This window comes from Peromyscus californicus, unplaced genomic scaffold, assembly GCF_007827085.1.
Source record: "Peromyscus californicus insignis strain IS unplaced genomic scaffold, ASM782708v3 Scaffold_16__1_contigs__length_79575227, whole genome shotgun sequence".
Lineage (NCBI taxonomy): Eukaryota > Metazoa > Chordata > Mammalia > Rodentia > Cricetidae > Peromyscus > Peromyscus californicus.
The window spans coordinates 10,209,050-10,234,876 of NW_026294458.1; the positions used below are offsets into that span (position 1 = coordinate 10,209,050).

Here is a 25,827-nt window from a genome sequence, read left to right on the forward strand (position 1 = left end):
GCTCTCCAACCAAGAGCATATCTACTCTTCTCAAGGGCAAATGAGATATTCTCCAGGATAAATTATAAATTGCATGACATACTGGGAGGGCTAATGTTACGTTTTAAGTTTAAATTATTGTATTTAAGAGATCTATAGAGCACAACCTGTAAGCCCCACTTGCCCGAGGACAGATAACTTCCTGAGATGCTGGGGGCTGTTGTTCATGTAAGACAACAAGTCATGTGTTTTTGCTCCTGTAAAAAGCTTGGTTGCCCCAACTGCACAGGATGTGCTTGATTACATGTATGCAGGAGATACAGAGGCAGGAAGTATGTCAAGATGTGTGCTTGCCCCTAATTGGATGAAGGTGGGAAGTACATAGCCTTGTGGGTTTTGCCTTTATAAACCTCCGACTAATATAATTGGCGGCTAAACTCTGGGAATCTTGGGTATGGACCTGGTTAGTATCTATAGTCCTGGCCATTTAATAATGCTTGCTTCAAATTTGGCTCAGAAATTGTGGCAGAGGCCTTATTCTTGCCCAGTGGGATGAACATTTTCTGGAAGCCTTCAGTGAGATCAGACCACCCACCCAAATTCTAAAGCCAGACTCCGGGATTCCAGGGCTGAAGGGCCACCTCAGGAGGTGCGCACCTTGAGACATTCCAAGGCTTCGAGGCTTGCTTTCAGTTCTGCAAACTATCAGAGTGAACTGTCGTGCTGAAAAAGACAGCAAGTATCTACGAAGGCCTCCCTTTTCTGTGACATCTGGCTCTGTTGGGATTCCAATCTGGGATGAGAAAGGGTTCCATGGGACCCAATGTCCTCCTGTCCAGGATAAAAAAGCAAGATATTGACCCCTCCCTTGGTTCTAATTGCTTGGATACTGGAAGCCTGGACAGAAATTGATTAGGCCCAGTTAAATGCCGTAAAGTTTTGTCTGTTTTGTGTGTACGGATAGGTCTGTGTTTTCTGGTATACAAACATGGGAACCTAGAGAGAAATTGATCAGACTCAGTTGAATGTGTGAATAGTGGTAGCCACCACGCTTTTGGTTAAAAATCTGTAAAATCTATAACAAAAAGGTTAACTGAAAACTCGTAACATGGGGTTGATAGTTAAAAATCTATCCATAGGTCATCTTACAGGAACCATGTGGGCACAATCTTGGATATAAGCAACAAGTGGCTGGCCACCGTCTTGGCTGCTGTTCCCACTGGGATGAGGCAACCATGTGGCTGGCAACCATCTTTGCTAGAGTGGATGCCATGGGACTTCACAACCATCTTAACGAAAGGGGACATGGCATAAGCTAACCAAGGAGGCAACACCAGGTCTCCAAGATATTTTGGACTAGGATGGACTTTTTTGTATGGTAATTCTTGTCATAAAAACAAGGTTTATGGGGGGCTGGAGAAATGGCTCAGAAATTAAGAGCACTGACTGCTCTTCCAGTGGTCCTGAGTTCAATTCCCAGCAACCACATGGTGGCTCACAACCATCTGTAATGAGATCTTGTGCCCTCTTCTGGCATACAGGTACATGTGAGGGTAAAACACTGTATACATAATAAATAAATAAAATTTAAAAATAAAAAAAAAGGTTTATGAAAGATTTTTAAAACAATGCTTGTTTAATAAGGTCTGAAAGCTGCAGCTCCATGTATTAATATATAAGAATGTATCTCATGCTGGCAGCCACACTTGGTCGCTTAAGAGCCTCCCAGGTGGTATTTGTTTTAAAGACCTGAAGGGGTCCGGGAGAGCAGCTGAGGTATGGCACTGTGTGGCAGGGCTGGAGTTCCTAAAGAGAGTCCAGGTGCAATGGGGAACCTCAGCAGTTTTGGAGGTGCCGGTGCCACGTGACAGCCACTAGAAACACCGGCCACAATGAAAAGGAGCTGGCTGGAGCCTGGAAGACAGGCTGTGTGTGCTGGTGAGGCCGGGATGGGAGAGGTGACCCAAGCGCCTTGGGGAAGCCCAGAGGATTGCAAGAGAACCCCCGATGTTGAGCATTGAGTTTAGTTGGCGTTTAGGCCTTGTTTTGTCCAGACTGTGGCTGTGTCCTGTTTCTCCCCTCTTGAAGTAAAAAAAGGTACTTAATTTATTTTTTGATGTTGGAGGAGCCCACAGTTGAGATATTTTAAGCTTTTTCTTAGTAGGAAAATTTTGGTGTTTTGTTAAAAAAAAAAAAATTAAATTAAAAAACTGGATATTTTCTTTAAATGCTTAAACTTGTGAGACTATAAGACATTTTAAGTTCATAAAATGTTTTATATTATGTTGTCTTTATTAATATGTAATCTTAAAGTAAATAAATAAATGAGTGAATGAATAAATAAATAAAAAGCTAAAGCGGTAGGGTCACAGCTATGAGCACCAAACACTAAACACCAGAAACTGGAATATTCCTTTCCTATGATACAGGAAGACAATGACCTAAGCAGTCTGGCAAAGAGCCATAGAATGTCTCGCCTTGCCAAAGGTCTAGCCAGGCTAATGAAGACTAACTTAGAAATGCATGTCTAACCTCCTGGGTCTTTGCTAACTTTGTTCAGCTTTAGCTATTTTGATAAATTGAGTCACACAAGAAACGGATATTCTGTAACAGCGCACCATAAAAGGACCAGGAAAATAAAGTTGCCAGTCTCCCTGTGGACTGTATTTATGATTCAAAGTTTTCTTCTGATACTAAAAGAGCTTCAGTCCAAAAATGGTTATTTTTTTTTAAAGCTACTTATTGTAAACTGTTAAAGACGATTAAGACATTCGCGTTAATAGCCACCTTATAAATGGTCAAATTCTTTAATTGGTTCAGAACCATACTTGTAGTCTTGCTACGTACTAATGTAATTTACTTATAGGAATAAGCTTTATTTAGCCTCTTCTACATGTTGTCAAGGTTAAGCCGAAAGCAAGTAACTGAAAACCAGTGAAGTCTACTTGAAATCAGGCATGTTAATAGATGGTCCTCCAAACTTCTCCGAGGCCTGCTGAATACGGCATTTAAAATGTTTAACGGAAAAAGATTCCTGTGACAGAGAGAAATACCAGTTCCTCGCGGCAACCCTAAGGCCTCCAAATGGCTCACAAAGCTGGACTGTGGTGACACTAACCACTGCCCCATGCCTTGCCTGCTGCCCGGGCCCTGCACAAACTGTGAGCACTGTTGAGTGGCTTGCTTTACTCTGCCTACGTCAAACAAAGCAGGCCCCAAGTTCCTCATCCACAGGAAAATCTCAGACCTTCTGGGTCTGGCAGCTGGAGGCCTATGCTGTCCTGTGTGACTACCAAAGACCTTTGACATCTGCCCCCCAATGAAGCCATCAACACCACAGGCAGCTGATGAGTGTCTGTCATTTTAATCGATACAGAGGTCATTTGGTTTATACTCCTTGCTATAATTTATCTTCTCAGGTCTCTGATGGCTGTTGGTAATAACTGTTGCTTTTTTGGCAACAGCGGTCAACCAGGTTCATCCCCCAAAGCTACAGCCACCTGGTTAGTTCATTTCATATGTAAAAATCAGGCCTTGCCTTTTCTAGAGCTACTAAGTCTCCTACTGAAAAGGTGGACAGGTTTGGCTGGCTAACAGGCTTCATGTTTAAGGATCAACAGGTTGCAGATGTAACTTTTTACTTTTCCTTTATTTAAAAGAACTTGCAAGTCCTTCTCCGAGTTCCAGGGATGCCTAGGGTGCTCAGGTTTTGGACTTCTGTCTGCCTCATCCATAGGAACTGTGTCATAGACCTCTTCGCTCCTATTGGGACATTTGTTGAAGACCCTCTGACCATCCCTTTCAAATCAAGTCGGGCCTCGGTGTACCATAGACTGAGTGGCCAGGGAAACAAGAAAGAATTCTCCACTCTGTTTCTTTTTCTTCGCTCCAACACCTGTTTGTTTCTGTCTGCTCTTTCTCCCTAAATGGCGTAAATGTCCTGTTCATATGTTTGTTGGAACGTGGGAGTCAGAGCCGGAGAGGCCAGCTTCAGCGTGCTCAGCAAACACCTGTCCCCCTGCAGCGTCTGCTGATTGGCCCGCGGCAAGGTATGTATGAATCATTTGTCTGTGACTGAATCTGATTTCAAATGTTAGAGTCCGATTCTTCAGCGGCTGCTTCCCTCTGCCCTGCGTTACCTCCACCTGGGCTCCTGCAGCCTGCTGCACCCACGTGGACATCTCCTCTCCTGCTCGCTCCCCTCTCCCAGCAGCCTGGGAGACCCAGGTTTAAGCTCTAGACTGCTCTATTCTCCACGTGGCTCTGGCTCTTTCTGCCTGCTGATCCACATGGACACATCCCTTCTCTCTGCTCCCTCCTGGCTTTCTCTCACCTGTGCAGCCAGCTTGCAGACCTACTGCACTGTCTCTCAGTTCCCACCTGCAGTCCTGCGGCTCGGCCTTCACTCTCATGGGCACAGTATTCCACTCTGCTACCCCCCCCCCTTCCTCCACAGACTCAGATTTTATTGCAACAGCCTGGCCTCAGTGCAAATCAATGGCCAACATCGGCAAACTTTATTTCCAAATTCTCACAAATCATTAACAACTGCCACTGCCACAGACAAATGACCCCAGATATCTCTATCTGAACTCACCAAGCTCTACACTTACCTCTACTTCCCCACTCCTAAAAATCTTTTATCTCTATGATTTCTTTGCACTCTGTTCTCACACACAAATATATATATATATATTAGATATACATATCTTATATATCTATATATAAGGTATATATCTATATCTATAGATCATGCTGTAAACTCTTATCTCAGGATTTGCAAGTTGCTCCCTGGGCATGACTTAAAATCTATATAATTTGTAACAAAGTCTGTTTTCTGGAGAAAGTTTTGTCCATCTTGTTGGAAAGTTTTGTCTATTTCTTGAGAAAGTTGTGTCTGCCTGTGTCATTGGGAAGTTTTGTCTGTTTGTGTTTTCTGGTGTGTCCATAAGTGTTGTTTAAACATGCTGAGACAGAAATGGGTCGGATAGTTTTCCTGTCTCTCCTACCACCATGTGAGTTCTTTGGCCACTGAATTCAGCTTAGCAGGAGCTCAGATGTCTTTTTAGTGTGGATAATATTAAAGTTGTTTTATGTTATTTTATTTTATTTGAAAGCTGGCTCTAGAGTTGGATCATGGCTCTCCCTTCTCTAGACTCAAGTATATTTAAAACTTTCCTCTATAAATTAGACTTAGTTTATGTGAACATTCTGTACCTCAATATTTATGTTTATTGGATATAATTAAAAATTCTATAAAATCTGTGAGAAAAAGTTAACTTAAAACTAGTAACACTGGGAGTTGATAGTTAAAAATCTATGAATGGATGATATTAAAGGAACCATGTGCACGATTCCATTTGGGGATACAAACAACAGGTGACTGGCAGCCACATGGCTGGTCACCATTTTGCTACGGATGTCATGTGACTTCACCACCATCTTGACTAAAGGTGGTCATGTGGAATGGGCCTACCAAGGAGATAACAACAGGTCTCCAAGATATTTTGGATTAGGATAGAATCTTTTTTTTTTTTTTTTTGCATGATGATAAAAACTTAAGGTTATATCTACTACGACATTTCGTATATGTGGTTCAACTCTTGTTTAGGAAAACATGTTTTAAATAGCAAAACATGTTTTAAATAGCAACCATGTGGCTCTCCTCCATCTTGGCTGGTGACCTCATGAGGATGTAGGCGGCTACATGACTGGCAACATCTTTCCTAAAGTTAAAGAGTACATGTCATGTGACAACTCTTAGTCCTAATGAGCTCTGTTCATTGTATCTCTTTTTAGACCAAGGAAGCAACAAGTCTCAAATATTTTGGATTGGTATGGACTTTTTTTATGATCATAGAAATGTAAGGCTATATTTGCTACAACATACTGTATATGTGATTCAACTCTGGTTTAGAATATACTCTATAGGGTGATAAAAATCTAAGGTTATAAAGGTCTATCCAGATGAACAAAAGCTAACTTAGAGATTAATGTCTAAGTACTTACGTCTTTCCTAAGTGCTCAACACCAAGCTTCTAGAGAACTTAGATAAGTCTGATAAATAATATATTTGATAAATAAGATTTATAGACTCCGAAGGTCTACTCAGGTTCACGGTAATATTTGTCTAGCTTCAGCTTTGCTCACTTTAAGCTTCAGCTATTTGGATAAACTAAGCCATACAAAAAACTGCGATATTCTATAATATGAGTGTCTGGTCCCCCAGAGGGTCCTTTTTCCCAGGGCTGGGCATTTGGGCATTTCCCCCATTCCCTCCAGTGCGTAAGGAAAGTTGCTGTTTGCTAGGAAGAGAGTCACCCTCCTTCTCTCTGGTGGGGGAGCTTGTGGCCCTTCCATTATCATGTGAACATGGTGTCCATTGGCTTGTCAAGGGCAGTGCTGGCCTCTGGGCTCCCTCAGTCCCTGGCTCATGGGTTCCACCCCAGCTCACAGGCCCCCTTTTCTCCTGTTCTCAGTTGACCCTGGGGATCTTTCCCTTGTTGCCTTTTCTTGACTTCTCTGGAGACTGTCTTGGCAGTTTGGAACAAACTTGTTTTGCTTTCACCCACAAAATGGCTATTTTGGTTTCTTTACTGAGCCCATTTTCTATGATACTACAAGAGCATCAATTCAAAATTTGCTTAAAAAAATTTTTTTAAGGCTAAATCTAACAGGAATGGAAAATGGAGTGTAAAGTCCTATTCTTATAAAAAGCTACTAACTTATTGTAATCTGTTAAGGATAATTTAAAAATGCAAGTTAATGGTCGGTCACCTGAAACAGGGATGGGACATTCAAGTCCTAGTCTTACAAAAGCCGCTTGTTGTAGACTGTCAAGGAACACAAACGAACAGTCAGTCACCTCATAAAGGATCATATTCTTGGATGTGGTCAGATTTAACTTCTTATATATGTTTTTCAAAGTTAAGCCTAAAACAAGTAACTAGAAACAAGCAATGTTTGTCTAGTTTAGCTATACTTAACAGGTAATGGTCCTCAAATGCTTCAGAGATCTGAGAATTTGGCATTTAAAATGTTTAAGAAAACAGCTTTTCCTGAGAGAGACATGCCAGCTCCTGGCAGTCCCCTTATCTTCTCAAAAGATGATAGGCACAGAGGAACCTCCACCTGGAGCTTGCTTTAAATGTGGCAAAGCCAGCCACTGAGTCAAAAACTGCCCTTCACCTCAACTGCTGCCAAGACCCTGTCCAGACTGTGGACAAGCAGGACACTGGGGAGTTGACTGTCCTGCTTTGCCTAGACATGGTAGGCTGGTCCCTGCCCACCCCCCCAACACACACACCAAGTTCATACTCCACAGGAAAGTCTGTCAGCTCTTCTGGCCCTGGCAGCCAAAGACTGATGTTGCTCTGAGACCTCTGCCCCCAACAACCACGGAGGAACCTAGAATGGCCGTCTAGGTAGCCAGTTTGTCTGTCATTTTTAGTAGATTCAGAAGCTGCTTAGTCTGCACGTCTGCTTACTCAGGTGAAATTTATCCTTCTCAGAACTCTGATGGCTTTGAAGATGAGGCTAGTGATGACTTTGTTGGATTAACAGCAGCAACCAAGTTCTTTGTGTGTAAAATTCAGGCCACAGGCCACACTTTCCTAGAGCTCCTATTAGGTCTAGACACAGTTTATCTTGTTACCAGACTCAGAAAAGAGATTTAAAAAACACACTCTACAATGACTGCCCTCAGTAATCAACCACCTGTGTCTCCTGGTGAATGATTAGATAGAAAGAAGGTGTTTTAAGGTATAAAGTTTATGTGAGGATGTGAAAGCTTAAATTGTGATAAGAAAGTGACTTAAGGTGTGTAAATCCAAGTTATTAAGGTGTGTAAATGCAAGTTATAAAGGCCTGAGGACATGAAAAGCTTAAGTGGTGATAAGAATGTGATTCAAGGTATATAAAAGAATGAAGTGTGTTTCAGATTTCTTTCCTTCGCTATGCTACTGTTTAATTAAGAGTTCAAAAGTTCAGTCTTAACTTTAACCAATGGAGTTCTGATAAGCTATTTATCTAGCTCTGGCACAGTACTACCTATTATACTATACCACTATATTATCATAGTCACAAGCTCCCTTTGGAATTCCCTTTGGTTGTTTTCTAACTATAGACTTTAAAGTGCTTCTCATTGTGATAAAAACATCTGTATAATCTATCTATACATATCTAGTGTTCTAGATAGAGGAAAGAGTGTTAATATTTTTAACCAGAATCATTTTTGTGTCTCTATGACTCAAAGGCGAGAGTCTACTGCCTTCTCTACAATGTGGATTCCAGTACAGATTACAAACAGTGGGAATACTAATGTGTCTAAAACTTACCTCTTTTTGTAAACTCAATAAATTCTTGTAAGCTCTAGGGAGTCAACTTGAATCCACCTCAAACAGGTCAAATGGATCCCAGACAAGTACTGTCAATCAACAGCTTTAGTTTTCCCACCCACTGCCTGTTCCAAAGGGTGTGATCTCCCCCCACCTTTTCTGGGTCTTGGGACTCCCCTCCCTCAATTACCAAGAAAAAAATTTTCCCTAAAACTTAACTTTATCTTCTGCCAGTATCCTGCCAGGTCCCCTCAAAAATCTGCATCCTGGACAGCTTCAAAATGGCTACCCCCATGTGGTCCAACCTCACAGGATGCTTCAACTAGGGCTGCACTTTCCTAGTGCTGAACGGTCCCACAGAGCCTGCACAGCGAGTGAAACATCCAGCTATCCCAGCTTTCTCAGGTCCCCCAAAGATGCTGATGCCCCCAGATAACAGAAAGCAGTCTAGAGAACACGGCGCTCCCATCCCCGCCTCGCCAGCTACCCCTTCCTAGTTCCTCACTTCTTAAAATAAACAAAATGGAGGAATGTCAGTTCCTGCCATGGCAGCAGCCGGCCTTGGCTGCCAAGACAGTTACACCATCACCAGTTGCCATGTGCACCCCTGAAAAGTGTCCGCCAGGCACAGTTCTCTCTCTTGCCTTTCTTGTCTCTTGTCTCACTTCTTGCCTGTTCCGTTTGTCTGTCTGCCCCTCTCCTGTCTCCACTCTGAGACAGTCTTTCATTCTTTCACTCCTCCGTCCCCACTCCCCCAGTAAACCTCTTGCACACACACACACTGAAGTTGCTCTGCAATGACTGCTCTCAGCAATGACTACTCCTGTCTCTGGTAATGATTAGACAGAAAGAAAAGGATTTAAAGTTACAAGGGTCTAAGAAAGTAATTTCTGAGGATGTGGAAGCTTAAGTGAGTTCTGAAGGTCTAAGGAAGTTATTTAAGGTATGTGAAAAATGAGAAATGCTTCAGACTTCTTTCCTTTTCACTGTGCCAATATTACACTAAGACTTCAAAAGGTCAGAGTTTTGACATTGATCAATGGAGTTCTGATACGCTGGTAAAGCACTGACCACTATTATTCAGTCACAAGTTCAAGATTTTAAATTTCTTTTGGTTGTCTTCTAAGTATAGACTTAAAGGTGCTTCTCACTGGGCTAAAAACATTTCTGTCCAATCTATATATCCAGCCCTCTGGACAGAGAAAAGAATGTTCATGCTTTTTAACCCAAAGTCATAGCTTTCGCTATTAGGCCTGAGTCTACTCCAGCTGTTCTACAGACACCTGTTAGCTGCTTTTTCTACACTATGGATTTCAGTACAGACTACAAACAATGATGATACTAATAGATTTAAAAATTTTATCTCTTTTTGTACACTAAGAAAATTCATGTAAGCTTCAGGGAGTTACAATTTGAATCCACCTCTCACAGGTCAAACAGACTCCAGATAAGTACAGCCTGTTTCCCCACCTGCCTATAAAACAAAACTGGTTCTCAATCTTGCCAGTGCTGTGACCCTTTAATATAGTTCCTCATGTTGTGGTGACCCCCAACCATAAAATTATTTTTGTTGCTACTTCATAACTGTAATTTCACTACTGTTATGAGTCTTAATGTAACTAATTATCTATGTTTTCCAATGGTCTTAGGCAAATCTGTGAAAGGGTCATTTGACCCCATAAGAGTAGTAACTGCTCTAACCTGTATGCCCCACTTGCCCAAGGACAGATAACTTTCCGAAATACTGGGTGCTGTTGTTCACTTATGTAAACAAGGTTGGTTGTCGCAACTGCACGGGATGTACTTGAGCACAAGTAGGTAAGAGGTACATAGGCAGGAAGTACATCAGGATGTGCTTGCCCCTGATTGGACAAAGGTGGAAAGTGCATAGCCTTTTGGATTTTGCCTTTATAAGCCTCTGACTAATGTAATTTGGGGACACATCCTTGGAATCCTGAGTATGGACCTGGCCAGTGTCCATTATCCTGGCCAGTATTTAATAAAGCTTGCTTCAAATTTGGCTCAAAAATTTGTGGTAGTGATGTTATTCTCATTTGGCAGGATTAACAATACTAAGTCTCAGTAAACCTTAACAGGCAGGTGTCATTCAAAAGGTCTTGTCTTTTGAAAATAGGATGAAGAGAGACAATAGAAGGAAAACTGGCCATTAAAGGGATTGCATTTGCTACCTTAAAGTTACAGCACTCTAGTCTGAATCTACAGCAACTGAATTCTAACAACACACACCTCTGATCTTCCCTTTTGCTGATAATTCTATATTTTGCTGCACCATTTAAGAAACTAGAGTATTGAAATTATTAGTTTAATATTTTAAAGTTACAGCACTCTAGTCTGAATCTTCAGCAACTGAATTCTAACAACACACACCTCTGATCCTTCAGCACCTTCCAGTCTACACTCCTTCCAGTCAACGAGGGAAAATAATCACATCCTCACACACTGTGTGCCCCAAAACACAAACGAATAATTTTAATGCGCTAAGGTTCTTAAAGTATGCGGCAAAATATAGAGTTAGGAGCAAAAAGTAAAGCAGCATTGGCTTTTAGACTAATAATCTGGAAGTCAGGTTCTCTTTTTCCTCAGGGTTAGCTGCTTCCGGGTTCTGTTTCTTGTTGGTAATAGACTATGAGTATGCTTAGGGTATAAACTCGCCGTCTCCTCAGGCCTACTCTAAGCTAGGTCCTTCCTCTGCACGGCGACTTTCTAGGTTCCCCCGTGACATAGCACGCATCTGGAATGGCCCTCAAAGTCCCACGGTAAAGGCTGGCTCCTCCTAATGGCTCTATTTGGAGGTCATGGAACATTTAGGAGATACACTTGTTTGTTAGGATCATATCTTGGAAGAGGGCACTTGGGTGCCCTGCTGCTCTTTCCCTAGTCCCAGACACGAAGCAAGCCACTTTCCTCCCAGCCATGATACGCTGTCTCCCACAGCCTCGAAATTTAACTGTGAGACAAAGTCAGCATTTTCTAGTCTTTAAGATTTATGATCATTTTAAATTGTGTGTAGGGGTGTGTGTTCACGAGTGCAGGTGCCCCCCAGAGGTCAGACTCTCCTAAGCCAGAGTGACAGACAGTGGAGGGTCACCTGGCATGGATGCTGGGGTTGATTTAATTATCTCACCCTTGTAATTCTACCAGCTTCCCCTCTTAAGGCTTCATAAACCTATTGAACTCCACCGCAGCAGTCACTTAAATTGCTGCCGATGACATCGCTGTGGCTTATGAACTTACTGTCATTCAATAAATCCCGGCATGGTGGAGAGCCACTGTAGTAGGCTACTGAACTATAGTTACACCATCTCGTGGAAGGATTCTTAAGAAAAAACTTCAACTGCTGAAATTATTCCTCCTGTTTACTGGCTTACGGGTAGGTACATTCCTTAGAGAGGGAGATTTTTCCGTTTGAAATTCCTTTGGGCAGACTTCCTCCTCTCCTACCTATACTACGAGATGTACACTCAGTGGAAATTTCTAACCATTCCTTTCTCTAGGCCCTGCGGGCCCTGCAACAGGTTCTTCAGCATGTCTGCAAAACCTCAAGAGAAACTCAGCCAGGAGACTCCAACATGATACCCCACCCTTACCAGGCTGGTAACACTGTCTGGGTTAAGAGACATCATCCAAAAGACATTTGAGCCTCCTCGCTGGAAGGGACCATATCCCATGGTTTTTACCACATCCACAGTTGTTAAAGTTGCTGGGATCACTCCTGGATTCATTAGACCCAGCTCAAGTGAGCAACAGACACTCCTGGCCAGTGAGTGAGCCATGACTCGTTCGGAGGAGCCTTTAAAGGTTAAGTTCACCTGGCTCCCAGAGGTGGATCCTGGTCACAATTTCCATATAAAACACAAAGACACCTCAGTACTCTCAAATTTGGTTCCCCTTTCTACTGTCTTCTCTGCCTTGACTACCCAATTCTAGGACAAAAAGAAATAGAAATAAACTCTGTTATAATAGGACAGTGTTTACATTATAGCACCTGGGTAAACTTAGCTCATATTGTAAGTACTACTGACTTCTGTCTAAAAGAGAAGTCAAATGCTGAATGTTTGTTAGGCACATGTCTTACACCCGTTTGTAAACTTGGCCAGGATATTGCCAACCTAACCAGGTGAACTCTTCGACAGGTATCCTAAAGCCCGTCAGTTATAAAGATGCTTACAATTGGGAAAGAGCTTCTAATGATGAACACTAGATGCCACAGGACTCCATACTCCCGGGGTTAGAGTGCATCCAAACTACAACACTGCCCCCAGACACGTTCCACATCCCCAAGGGACAAATAAAAGTGTTCCCGCACCGAGGCCGTCCTCTATGGGCCAGCCATATTTCTTTCCCTGAAGGATGGTTTTTCACTTGTGAACAATACACCTATAATTATATTCCTATATACCTATAATTACATTCCTGTTAACTTGTCTCACAATGCCCATTGATACTTAAAGAGACCGTCTATTGTTTTTCCAGCGGTCCAGGAAGAAAGAAGCACAATATGACACTGATGTCAGAGACACAGCAAGCCCCTAACTAGAGGCTGCGTGTAGGAGGCCAGCTCCCACCTTTTAAAGGGTTCCTATGAGGAGGAGAGAGGAATAAGAAACTTTTAGCTAGAAAGACAGCGGAGAGGAGACAGACAGAAACACAGGATAGCTTCAGGAGGACCTGGATCAAAATCCACCAGCCCCTTCTGGCTCTTCCAAAGGGCTCTTTATAACAATGCCAAGGGCGGGCAAAAGACCTACCCCCTTGCTAAATCAGAGCATACCACACAGCCAAGTGCAGACCTTTCCAAACACCTGGGAACCATGTCTGTGGTCAAGCCATCCCATTATGCAGCCCTGCTGGGTAAAGCAAGCTCAGATTCTTGGATCCTGAGTAAGTTCTCACTAAGAAACCTCTGTGGGTCTCCACAGCTGTGGTGACAAAATAGCCCTGTCACAAAATCTGAGGCTGTGGCCATCACTCTCCTGCAATAGGTCTCCCCAGTCAGGTTGTGTACACCAATAAGGAGCTTAGCCAGATGGCCTGTAAAATAGTTAAAGGTTTAAACGATACCTCCACAGCCACTGCATTATTAAATAAAGAACAAAAAGAACGTGGACAGGCTATACTAGATAACAGAACCACTATGGATTACCTACTGTTACTACTCAGAAGTTAGAGAAATGTGCTGTTTTAATCTGACAGGAGCAATTCAATTAAAGAAAAAAAAAATCAGAGAGTGACAAGACGAGCGCTGAGATCTGATTGGGCAGCTCCCTTCAGGACTATCAAATTTTACTTGGGAAAAGCAGGTGTTCATTTTTCTCTGTCTTGTTTTATGCATCCTGATGCTCATTTGTGAGTGGCAGTGTTTACCCGTTTGTATCTTGCCCCCCCCCCTCCAGCCAATCAGAAGCCAAAGACACTAGAGACACCAAGGGCCCTAAAAGGAAATTCCCCAGACTGACCCAATCATTTGACTCATTCTACGAGAACCAGAGAAGAATGTGGTGGGCTACTAAACTATAGTTACGCTATCCCGTGAGAGTATTCTTAGGAAAAACTTTAAGTGCTAAAATTATCTTGGGTAAACTGGTCACTGGTTACACAACCGTCTACACAGTGCGTCCCTGACCTCAAGGTTATGAGAAGGCCGAGTCTCTGCTATTTCTCCGCTGCTGCAAACAGCACTTGCCTGCTTCCCACCGACGTCCACAACCACCTTTCTGTCCAATCACACAACTGCAGTTTTGCCTTTAAAAGCTCAAGCTTTTAAATCTGAGGTTGGGGCTGCTTCCAGCTACTCTGTGTGGGACAGCCCTGCCGTTGGAGAATAGAATTTGACTTATTCAGGCCTCCTGGGTGGTCTTTCTACAGGTAGCCCATACAACAGAAAAACATGGTCTGAGTTGCTGACATGGAACACGGATACACTGGCCCTGGACATCTCAACCCCCATCTCTCCCCGGTCATATAGAACTAGAATTCTCAACACAAACAAACAACAAACCCCAAAAGTCTTGCTAAAGAGAGAAGATGCCACTCAGCCTTCGCCTGAACTGGCTCCTCAGCAGCAGCTAATGCAGCTCACTGTTCATCTTCTCTCTCCTTAGTTAGCCTAAGCTCCTGGTAGGACCTCCCTTCTTCCTCTCTCCTCCCTGTCTTTCTGTCTGTCTGTCTCTGTCCTTCTCTGCCTCTGTGCGCGCTCTCTCTCTCTCTCTCTCTCTCTCTCTCTCTCTCTCTCTCTCTCTCTCTCTCTCCAACCCCATTGTTTCCTTACCACATACATGCAGACAGGTCCCAGCTCCTCCTCTCCCATCCAGAGCTGCCTAAACTCCATCCCTATCTGGGTAAATGTCTACCTGACCTTTCTCTACAGATACCTAAAAGACATCTTAAATAAACCCCATTTTGTCCCAGCTCTGCCCTTCCTGTCAACCATAGAGTGAAGAAGCTCTTACTCACATGCTCCCACTACAGTACTCTGGGTCAATAAGAAGAGGGACCAAATAACCATGGCTGACCCATCTGAAACTGTGAGCCCAAAGTGTCCTTCCCCTTAAGTGGGTCTTGTGTGTTTAGGTCATAGTGATGAAGAAGAAACTCAGAGTAATAGAAGCGATTTGCTTAGGAGACATTAAGTAACACTGTGGTGGTCTGAATAGGAACGGCCCCCATACACTCATGTGCTTGGATGCTTGGCCCATGGGAGTGAAACTATTAGGAGGTGTGGCCTTGTTGGAGTAGGTGTGGCCTTATTGGAGGAAGTGTGTCACTGTAGGGGGTGGGCATTGAGGTCTCAGAGGCTCAAGCCCAGGCTCAGTGGCTCACAGTTATTTTCCTGCTCCTGGAAGACCAGGATGTAGCAACTCTCAGCTACCTCTCCAGCACCATGTCTGCCTGCATGCCGCCATACTTCCCACCATGACGATAATGGACTAAACCTCTGAACTGTAAGCCAGCCCCAATTAAATGTTTTCCTTTATAAGAGCAGCCATGGTCATGGTGTCTTTTGACTAATAGAAACCCTACTAAGACACACACAAAGTAGAATTCAGCTAAGGGAGCACTGCCTCCAAAGTACACCCTGTATAAGCAGTCTGCTAAAGAGGCCTGTCAGGGCAAAATTTAGGATGCTAAGATGTAAATACTTGTTCACCAGGTTTGACCTGCCACTGGACCCCATTCCCATAACAAAGGAGACAACCCTGACTTAACAACCATCCATTAGGCCTATCCCCATCTCAAGGACCACGCCTTTAACAGGCAACTCAAGGGGGCAGCCCCCAGTAGTTCACTTCTTGAAAAAACAAAATCCTGCCAGGTGAGCAAGATGACCCTGAGTAACAACTGTTTCAACAAAAACCACACTGGCGTACTTAAAACAATTCTTTAATCTACGGAACCACCCAGCTGCCCCCCACTAGCTCTCAAATGTAGTCTTTACTCTGGTCCAAGCGCACTTTTACAGGCAGCAGGACCCTCCTAACTGAGGCCAAGGAAGTCCCTGCACCTGTAGTGGGTAGCCATTCCAGCCTTTGATCTGGAAGTTCCAACCCCCATTGAGACTTCAGTAACTATCAGGCCTACAAGGCGGGGCCAAGAGAAGGCCCTGAAGACCCGAGTTCCGGATGTGCCCGCTCTCTTGTTTCTTGTACCCTGGACTTCCTTGGCAGGGCTCCCCGCTAGCTCCATGTCCCCACTTGTGAAGTTCTCTGTTGTAACTTGAGGCTCCTTTGTGTGAGTACTTGCTTTTATCTAGGGGGAGGTCAGAAAAGAGAGGCTGAGGTTGTTCCACTCAGGACTGCGCTCTCCACTCCTAGCTCCCTGTCTGCAGATAAATAGTAAGAGCAGCCAAGGACTGTCCTAGGAGTTAGGAACCGCCCACATCCCAGGACCAGGTGATCGCTCCCCCACCCCGCACCCCGCCCACCTTCAGTGGCCCAGCACCAGCAGCCACGTCATCATCAGCCACCAAATGTGATACATTTCCACTGTCGCTATCAGTCAGCATCCTTTATGAAGTCCACACCATCACGGCCCTCTCTGTGTCTCCGTCTCTCTCTCTTGTGCTCGCTCAGAGGCACCCACCCCCTCTCTTGTGTGAGATCTGTTATGCAATACTCCAAATACCTCCCACGTTTTCTTCATCTGTAGTTCACAATGACTCTATGAGGAAAATACTGTTATTCTCCTCTTTAGAGAGTAAACTTATGCGTGATGATTCTGCTAGTAAAAGAGTAGGGCTGTCCTGCCAAGCCCTCAGGCAAGCTATCTGCGGAGGCCAAGAACTGACTGCTACTAAGTATCTAATACTCTAAACACTCGCTGAATGAATGGGCACATGTGTGCATTGTCATCAGTCCATCTCACATGGAAGCAGAAGATAGCTATCAGTGCTCCCTAAGGTGCTCCCAGCTCGGGGTTCCTGTGTCTGGGGCATGAGAAGAGAAAACCAGGTAAAACATTAAAGGCAAAACATAAAGAGATTTTAGAGGGGGGAAAAGATCCTAGCGGCATATCAGATTTTCAGGTGTGTTAATCTGAGCAACCGGGAAGCCCAGATTCACCCACTTCACCAGGCAACGTGAGTCCTGCTACCCTCTTCCTTCAGGCCAGCCGCAGCTAGGAAGAATCTCTCACTTTCTGAGTCTCTCTGTCCTGTCAATCCCTCCTTCAGGCAGGCCTCCCTGTTGGTATTGTTCCGAATCCAGCCCCTTTTGGAATCAAGACCAGAGAATCTTGTTAATCAAACCATTTCTCTAACATTTATCTCTTCTATTGCTGAACAAAGTGATATAAAAATCCAAACTGTAGGCCTAGGGAGATGGTAAAATGCTTCCCTGCAGGTGCACAAGGACACATGCTCCATTCCTAGCACCCACAAGAAAAACTGGGCATAATGGCATGCTCCTGTAACCTCAGTGCCGGAGAGGCAGAGATCGATCCCTGGGGTTTGCAAGTCAGCCAGTGTAGTTGAATCTGCAGCCCCAAGTCCCTGTGAGAGATCCTGTCTCAAGAAAACAAAGGAAAAATCCCTAGTGGAATAACAGAGACACTGAAAATATCTGGGCACTGGAGATACCGCCAGTATAGGAAGTGACGGCTTGTCTTTAAATTAAAATGACAATAATACAAAGGTTTAAAACTGGGCATGGTGACTCAAGCAGGTGACTCTCTGCACTTGAGAGAGAAGAGAACTGAAAGTTCAAGGCCAGCCTGAGCAGCATAGCAAGATATTCTCTTCCCCAAAAAAGATATGACAGGGAAAAAAAAAAACCAAGAAACAAGTTTGCATGCACAGCAGTTCTGTGCCTCCCCCGCCCCCCTTCAACTGTGGGCCTCCCCCAGAAAGAGCACTGTACAGGAAGCAGTGCAGGGTCCAGCTTCTTTCTTTTTTTATGGACACATCACAAGGCTGGCCATAGGATCACTGTCCCTTCTTCAGTGACGTATCTGGACTCGGGAGGTCAAGAAACTGAATCAAGCTGGCAGCTTTGATGGGGACACACTCAGCACCAGGGCCCTGCTACAGGACAAGCAGCAGGCTCTATACTAGCCAAGTGCTGGCAGGGCTTCTCTGGTCCTCTCCAGGCCCTGGAGTCCTCAGAGGCAGACAGATGAGACACTCACAGAGGAACAGCTAAGGCTCCTGCCTTTGCTCAGGGAAGAGCAAAGCTCACTGCCAACAGTGCTGGACTGGAGGCCCTGTCGAGAACTGGTTTATTTATTTAGAGATGGAGTCTTAATCCTGGCTCAGTCTCCTGCGTGGCTGGGACTGCATGTGTGCAGCGCTGTGCCTGGCTACAGGCTATGTATAATTCAGTGTTTGTCACTAAATTTAGTAACAGGAATTTTGGCAAGGACGTGTCTAAAGTTCTTGCTGGCGTTGAGAAAACAGCATGTCTACTACTCAGAAATACTTTCAGGAAGGACTTAGGAAACTCAGGAAGCAATGCGTGGATTCTAGGACATGGTCTACAGACTCCGGCGGCGGCGGTGGTGTGTCCTACGTTGGTGCAGTGTTTTACAGCCCACCTCGAGCTCTGCGTGGATGCTTGCTCCCTTTACACAGCCTTCCTCCTTCTCTCTCCTTCTCTCCTGGATGCCCTGGACTCGGCTGTCTCTTGTCCAAAATTACAGGCACAATTGCATGGTTACAAGGAAAACCAGAACCCCGTATCCCTAGACCTTAGGCAGCCCCATCCATACACGCTATCAGCATCAGCATGGGAGACGATTTTAAGGGCACATCACAAGGTTGGCCACGGGATCACTGTCCCTTCTTCAGTGACGTATCTGGGACCCGGGAGGTCCAGAAACTGAATCAAGCTGGCAGCTTTGATGTGGGTACACTCGGCACTGGGGCCCACACTGTAGTCGCTTTAGTCTCATGCACTATCTGGAGGAAAGAACTCTTACCTGAGAATTCATCAGGCGAATGGTCGTTTTTGTGCCCACATCCTGTTGGAAGTATGGCGGACAGGTGCCCCATTAAACCTCAGGACTGCATCGTGATTATCTGCAAACCACAGGAAACGGAAGTAGGTGGGTGAGTGCTAGCAATATGTAGGAAGAAAGACAGAGAAGAGGAAGGAAGGGGAGATCAAAATACATGACATTTTTATCTCATGGTGCATAGAGGCTGCCTGGAGCTGTTTCTACCCCAAGGCATACCAGGGCAGGAGGAGCAGAGACTCTGATCAGAGGAAGGTCACTGTCCCCAGCTGTGCCCTGCAGGAGAGGAACACTGCTTCTCCCTAACATCCAGCCAGCAAATAGACTGAGGGAGGGAATCAATCCCTCTCCCTCCCCCTCCCCCTCCGCTTCATCCCCCATCTCACAGAACTGAAGGGAAATGAGAGGTAAAACCAGAGTTGGAAAGTCCCACCTGATGGGATCCCAGAAAACCACAGCCAGAGGTCATCCGGGGGGCACTAAGTGAAACTGAGCCCTACCTTGCTCCTTCCCAGATGCACGCCAGTGCTCCCCTGAGCCAGCTCCAGACAAGCCAGAAGGCAGGGCATACCCACATACCCACTGACATAGTCCAAAATTTCAACTTCCAGAGGCAGGTGGGAAGGGGACGGGGGCGGGGGTTGGAGGGAAAAATGGAGGCTCCTCCTTGCAGAAAGTTTTGGATAGGTCCTTGATGTTGACCCTAAGAAAGGATGATCGTTTCTTCATGCAGAAAATACCGGTTGAAGACTACTATGCCAGGCACAGTTTTAGGCACTACAGACAATGATATGGGCAAAAAAAAAAAAAAAAAAAAAAAAAAAAAAAAAAAAAAAAAAGACAAGATCCTTGCCCACGAAGACCTTGCATTTTACTGCATAGAGACAGAAGGTATACACAGCAATCTACGCCTGTCACCGACTATGATTCATGCCATGACACAGGCACTCAAAAACTCTCCTTTTAATGGTGTGGTGGTTCAGAGTTGAGACAGAAAGGCTAGGCAGGCATGGCCAGGAGTCCCTCCAACCAGAAAGCACAACACAGGCAGAGAACTGGCCAGGGCGGTGGTTCTCAACCTTCCCAACGCTTCGACCCTTTAACACAGTTCCTCATGTTGTGGTGACCCTCCCCGCAACCATGCAATTATTTTCATTGCTACTTCCTAACTGTAATTTTGCTATGGCTATGAATTGTACTGTAAATATTTGTATGTTCTGATGGTCTTAGGCAACCCCTGTGAAAGGGTCATTCACCCCCCCCCCCCAAAGGGGTCATGACCCACACAGGTTGAGAACCACTGGGCTAGGGAAAGGAAAATAAAGAGAAGAAAAAAGATGCACAGCTCAGCACGGATCAGCACGGATCAGCACAGGACTGGGGCATGAAGTCTGGATTGATTTTTTTTTTTAAAAACCAAAGACCAAAATCCAAAGTCCTTGTGGAGCCTGTCATCTCTCACGCTGATTCCTGGAGATCTTTCCGACCTAAGTCTTCACCCTTTCTCCACCCACTGGGCCCCACACCCCAACACACTCGACCATGCTCCGTGGAGTTTTCATTTCCTGCTTTTGCCTCAGGATGCTGTTTTTCTTTCCGCTGGGGAAGCAAGAAAGGATGAAGCCGGCCAAATTCACTTAGAGGCCACTATCATTATGAGACATAAGAGAGGAAAACCTAACCATGGGTGTCTTTGGATCATGTGGCCGCTTTCAACCCCTCCTCTGCTCACGAGCAAGTGGTGTCAATCTCTTGGGCCTCCAGTTAGCTCATGAGGAGGACGGTGGGACTAAGACAGCAGGTGGTACTGCACAGGACAAAGCCAGTCCACACCCCAGCAGCTTGCGGGGGGGGGGGGGGGGGGGGGGGTGGGGGGGGGGGGTGGGGTGGGGGGGGGTGGGGGGGGGGTGGGGGGGGGGTGTGCCCCTAGCTGAAAAGTCAGGAAGAGTTTATGGCTTCTAAAGGAAAATGAGTCAGTTTTCTTTAAAGGTGTAGCCCCTAGAGGGTAGACGAAGCTACATGGATGGCCCCACACCCATGAGTGCGTGAGCAACACAGACTGAGCTCAGTGACTATTAAGACAAACCGAGAACTAGAAGTTAGGAGGAGCCAGAGGTGGATCTGAGAGGAGTGGGTGTGGGTGTGAGTATGAACAAAATAAACTGTGTGTATGGATGAAATCCTCAGTGAACAAAAATGTTATGTGTTTGAAACTGGGGGGCTGGAGAGATGGCTCAGCAGTTAAGAACACTGGCTGCTCTTCCAGAGGACCCAGGTTCAGTTTCCAGCACCCACATGGCAGCTCACAACTATGTGTATAACTCCAGTTCCAGGGATCTGATGCCCTCTTCCAGCCTCCATGGGCACTAATTACACATACAGTACATAGACATACATGTGGACAAAACACCCATACACAAAAATAAAATGTAAAAACCAGACAAAAGCAGGCATGCCAAGCACACAGTGAGTACACAGTATGTCATTCTTATTGGTGAGAGTATGTTAAAATATGCCATTATTTGAAATAAAATTCAACTTACCTACATAGCTTATATACGTAAATACACTATTAATAATAATATTTTTTAAAGGTCCCAATGATTATTGAGCCACGATAGTCTGATCTGTGGGACTACTAGAGGCAAAAGACAGTGAGGAGTCTCTCTAGCGAACAATCTCGTCATGGATGGAAGAGAACCACCACAGCAGTGGATCTCAACCTTCCTAAGGCTGAGATCCTTTAACACAGTTCCTCATGTTGTGGTGACCCTCAGCCATAAAATTATTCCATTGCTACTTCACAACTGTAATTCTGCTACTATTATGAATTATAATATAAATGTCTGCTATGCAGGATATCTAGTATGGGACCCTGCAGGGGTCACGACCCACAGGTTAGAACCACTGCACCAAAGTTCTACACAAGTGGGCTTTCTAACCCAATTCCTGGGGCTATTTCTCCATTGGAGGAAAGTAGCAGCCTCTCAGATGATCTGAACTTCATTGTTAAAAGCAGTATGTATGAAGTCATCATTAGACTCCACAGTCATGACATGCCCAACAGCTTCAATGTTGCAACACTTCTTGAGCCTTAGTATTTCAGGCTGCTATTCGTGGTGTTGATGAGTCTGTGAATGAACTCAAATGTTTTTTAAAAACTGCATTAAAATGAAGCTGTGGCTCCAGTTTACAAAGAGGTTTGGCTTCCTCTTTCACCCTGAACACAATGTTAGCCAGACAATAACTTGAGAGAAAGAACTAGGGTCGTCCAACTTGAACCATCCTAAATGCCATTATTTTATAGCAAATGCAAAGGAAAAAAGAAAATTAATTCTATTACACACAGCAGAAATCAATCACATTTAGTTTTCTAGAAAGAAATTCAAAGAAACCAAAAGGGTAAAACCAAAGTTGGGGTGAGGCTAGCCAGTTGTGGGGGCCTCATTAGGATCACTACGGACTTGGGGAGACAGAAAGTGTGTTTTCACCTTCTGCTCTAGAGAATCCAGTTTGGGTCTGCATTCCCCTTTGAATGTTTCTGCCTGGTTCCAGGTTGTTCTCCTGGGCAGTCACCAGAAGGAAATTAAAAGGAGCATATGACCTCACCTTCTCCAGGACCCCAGCCTGACGGCAAAGCTTTCCCTATAGCCAGAGTTCTCTCAAAATAACAGAAATAAATGGCTTTGCACAAATTAGTTAGCCCTCAGTTGCAGGGTTGCCAATATGAAAACAGACTTCGGCTCTTTATTAGCTGCTAGGGGTTTCATGAATAGCAAACCAGTGTATTTTGACCTGGGGTCTCTTTCAATTACAGAGCACTCTGAGAATCAGGTGCATGATTAGAAAAAGGCAGACAGGCTTGCAAACACCTAAACCCCAGGCAGCTTTGCAGGCAACTTTAAGGATTCATTTAACACCTGGTGTTAGCCTATGTTTTCCCCCACTCCCTTCCCCCCAAAATTTAAGAGTTCCAGCTGGAAGGCCTGCAAAGGCTCATCAGCTAAAGGCGCTTACTGCCCACATCTGGTAACTGAGTTTGATCAGCAGAATACACATAAAGGTGTCAGGAGAGGACTAACTCCACAAAGTTATCTTCTGACCTCCATATCCAGTACATGTACATGTGTGTATACACACATACATACACACACACACACACACACACACACACACACACACACACACACACAAATTACTGCTGAGTTATATATATAATGGTTTTTCTTTTTAAGAGAAATCTGAAAATTAGCCAGGTGAGACTTAAAAGACTTTGCCATGTATCAGAATTGCAACTAAGGAGACAGCTCGGGGTAAAATACAAGCCTGAGGACGTGAGGCCCAACTCTCAGTACCCACCTGAAGGCAGACACAGAGACAGGAGAATCCCTGGTAGCTCATAGGCCAGCTAGCCTGGGGTACCCAGCAACGGCAAAGCACAGAGAGACCCTGTCTGAAACAGGGTGGAAGGTGATGGCCAAAGCCTGAGGCTGACCTCTGTGGCATGTGGCTGCCCACTCTGCACAGGATTTTAAACAAACATAAGCTTAGATACCCGAAAACAAAGTCCGGTTCTCTGCTTCAAGTATTTTGAAGGTCACTGTGGGGCAGCGCTATAATTCTCTGTTTGTTTAGTGGAATACTCCATAGAACACCAGTATTCGAAAGAGATAAAAAAAAAAAATCCTAATGGAGAAAGACACAGTAGACCTTCAAGTGATGTCATGGAAGAGAGGATAGAAAGATTGTAAGAGCCAGAGGCCAGGGAGGACTGGGGCAAACAGTGTCTTCCAGAAATGACAGAAGCATGGCACTCGTGCACTGACAGCGGCTGCGGTTGCCTACCCAAGACCTACATCACCTCAACAACCTCAAATCAGCATGGGGTGGGGGGGGGGGCCGGGGGGGGGGGATGCTGGAGATCCCACCCCTAAGTGGAGAAGGAGTAGCAGCTGATGGCTTCGGGGTGAAGGACTGTTTTCTTTAGGGGTGTGAGACCTGGTAGGTGGATCACACTACAGTGGAAGATCACATCCGCGTGTATGTGGGCAGTATTCATTTGTCTAAGTCGGTCATTAAAAGAAGAGGGGGAAGGGACATGGAGATGGGAAGGGGATGTGGTGGGGAATCTGGGAGGAGTGAGAAGGAGGAAGTGGATCGAATACAGTTAAAATAAATATACTCAAAGAATCAATTCTTAAAATTAAATTTAAAAAAAAATGCTTAACCCTTGGTCCCTGTCTTTTTAGACATCTTTGGGGGTATTTTTCACTCCAAGCTGAAAACATTGCCTTGGGACAACTCTCCTGGTCCTCTAAGCTATGTATGCATGGGTTCTTGTTCTAGGGCCTTGAAATTCCCCCAACCAGTCCCTGCCCAGAGAGCGCTCTTGACATACCAATCTCTCTGCCCAGCTGGGAGGATTTCAGAGCTCCTGCGGAGGACACAACGGCACACCTGTGCCAGGGCCCAGCCTTGGTCCTAAAGTTCTCCTTGGGCAGGTAACCCTTCCATTCAGTAGTGTTGAAGGGAAAATCTGTGGCCTCTATCATGGATACGTTCACATGGTCTCGAAGGTAGCAGCGCAGGGCCTCGGCACTGAACTTGACTCCTGGCCCTGGCCCCTTGTAGGACACTTTATACTTGTTCATGTTCAGATAATTCTTCAGGATCTTTTGCAGCCTGGGGTTGAGGTTTTTGGATGAGGAGTCCTTGTCCCACACCTGGTAGGAGGGCTGTGGTTTGACCTTGGCAGTGACCCTGAGATGACTGAGGAGTTGACTGTCCTGCTTAGGGTCTTGTTGGCTGCTTGCAGACCTAGACTGTAAACCAGACCCCATGGCCAGCTTCTCCAGGCTCTTCGGCACCTGAAATTCCTTGGCTTGCAATTTAAGAGCCTCATAGCTCCCTTTCTTCCACACACAGATGACTGCTAACAGGAGAAAGGCCAGGATGAAGTAGCTGAATTTTTTCTTCAAGTTGGTGTGAATCATAATGACAGGTATGGGCAGGAAGCCACTGTTGTGAGCAGGAACCAAGCCTAGGAAAAGTAGAATAGGGAAAGAACGATGATGGAGAGGATATCCAAAGTGGCATGCAGTGGGGTGGTGGGCCAAAGCAAAGGGTCTAGCATAAACGGACTGGAAGTCCAGCCCCGACTGCCTCCCACCAACGATGCAGCCTTGAGCAAGCCAGGAGGAGGTGGGGGCGGGGGGGGGGGGGGGGGGGGAGAGCAGGGGGAGCCTTTGTTTGGACTCTGAATGTAGACAGCATTCCTCTGAATTCCTGACTGAGCCCTGAACATTTATGCATCTTCCTCCGACTTAGTCTGCACACCGTGACTCTTGACCTTTGCTGTTATACCCTAGCTCACTCAAAAAGCTTAGACCAGAGCCTCTCATATCGTTCCACTCCTATAGCCCATGCTCTCTGTGAAACCAAGACATGTCTGCTTGAAAGCAACAAACAAAAAGGGAGCGGACTAACTCATCCATACACAAGACCCAGATTCTCTGAAGTCCGACATCAGTCAAAAGAGCCAGAGAAATCCCGCATGCATTTGGGATACAGTTCTGGAAGGCCTGTGATCTGGGACTTCTAGACAGGAGTTAGTTAGCCTCACAGTCCAATATTCCGTGTATCTGAGTAGCTACATCATTTTGTGACAGAGAATAGGAATCTTGTAAGTCAGCAAAGAGAGTCCCTTCCCATCTGGGCAAAGGGCTGCTTTGTTTTCTCAAAATCCTGTGTGTAACTAAATGGAAGATGGGAGCCCTTTGAACTCAAACAAGGTCTGTGTCCTTTGGAAAACACTAAACTCTTTCTTCAGAGTTTACTCACTGTGATGAGTCAAAGCAACTGCACCTGGGGCTTTGTCTACACTGGGAGTCTGAAGTCCTTTCCCACCAAGCTTGTTTATAAGGCCGTTTGAGACAAAGCAGTGAAACTACTAGACGGGACGTTCAGGAAGCCTGGGTTCTTGATTCCACTCTTAGTGACCTTGACCAAGTCAATATGTCTGCCCCTGAGTAGTAGTCAGTCATCT

General features: G+C 45.2%; 1 protein-coding gene across 1 annotated transcript in view; it reads right to left on the reverse strand.

The window, feature by feature from the left end:
• The window catches only part of St6gal1 (ST6 beta-galactoside alpha-2,6-sialyltransferase 1), a 127,805-nt gene that overhangs the window by 16,133 nt on the left and 85,845 nt on the right, over positions 1-25,827 (reverse strand). Inside the window, 3 exon segments of the mRNA XM_052740312.1 lie at positions 18,747-18,797; positions 18,800-18,846; positions 24,181-24,822. Coding sequence (XP_052596272.1) covers positions 18,747-18,797; positions 18,800-18,846; positions 24,181-24,775 — 693 coding nt within the window. The 5' untranslated portion in view covers positions 24,776-24,822.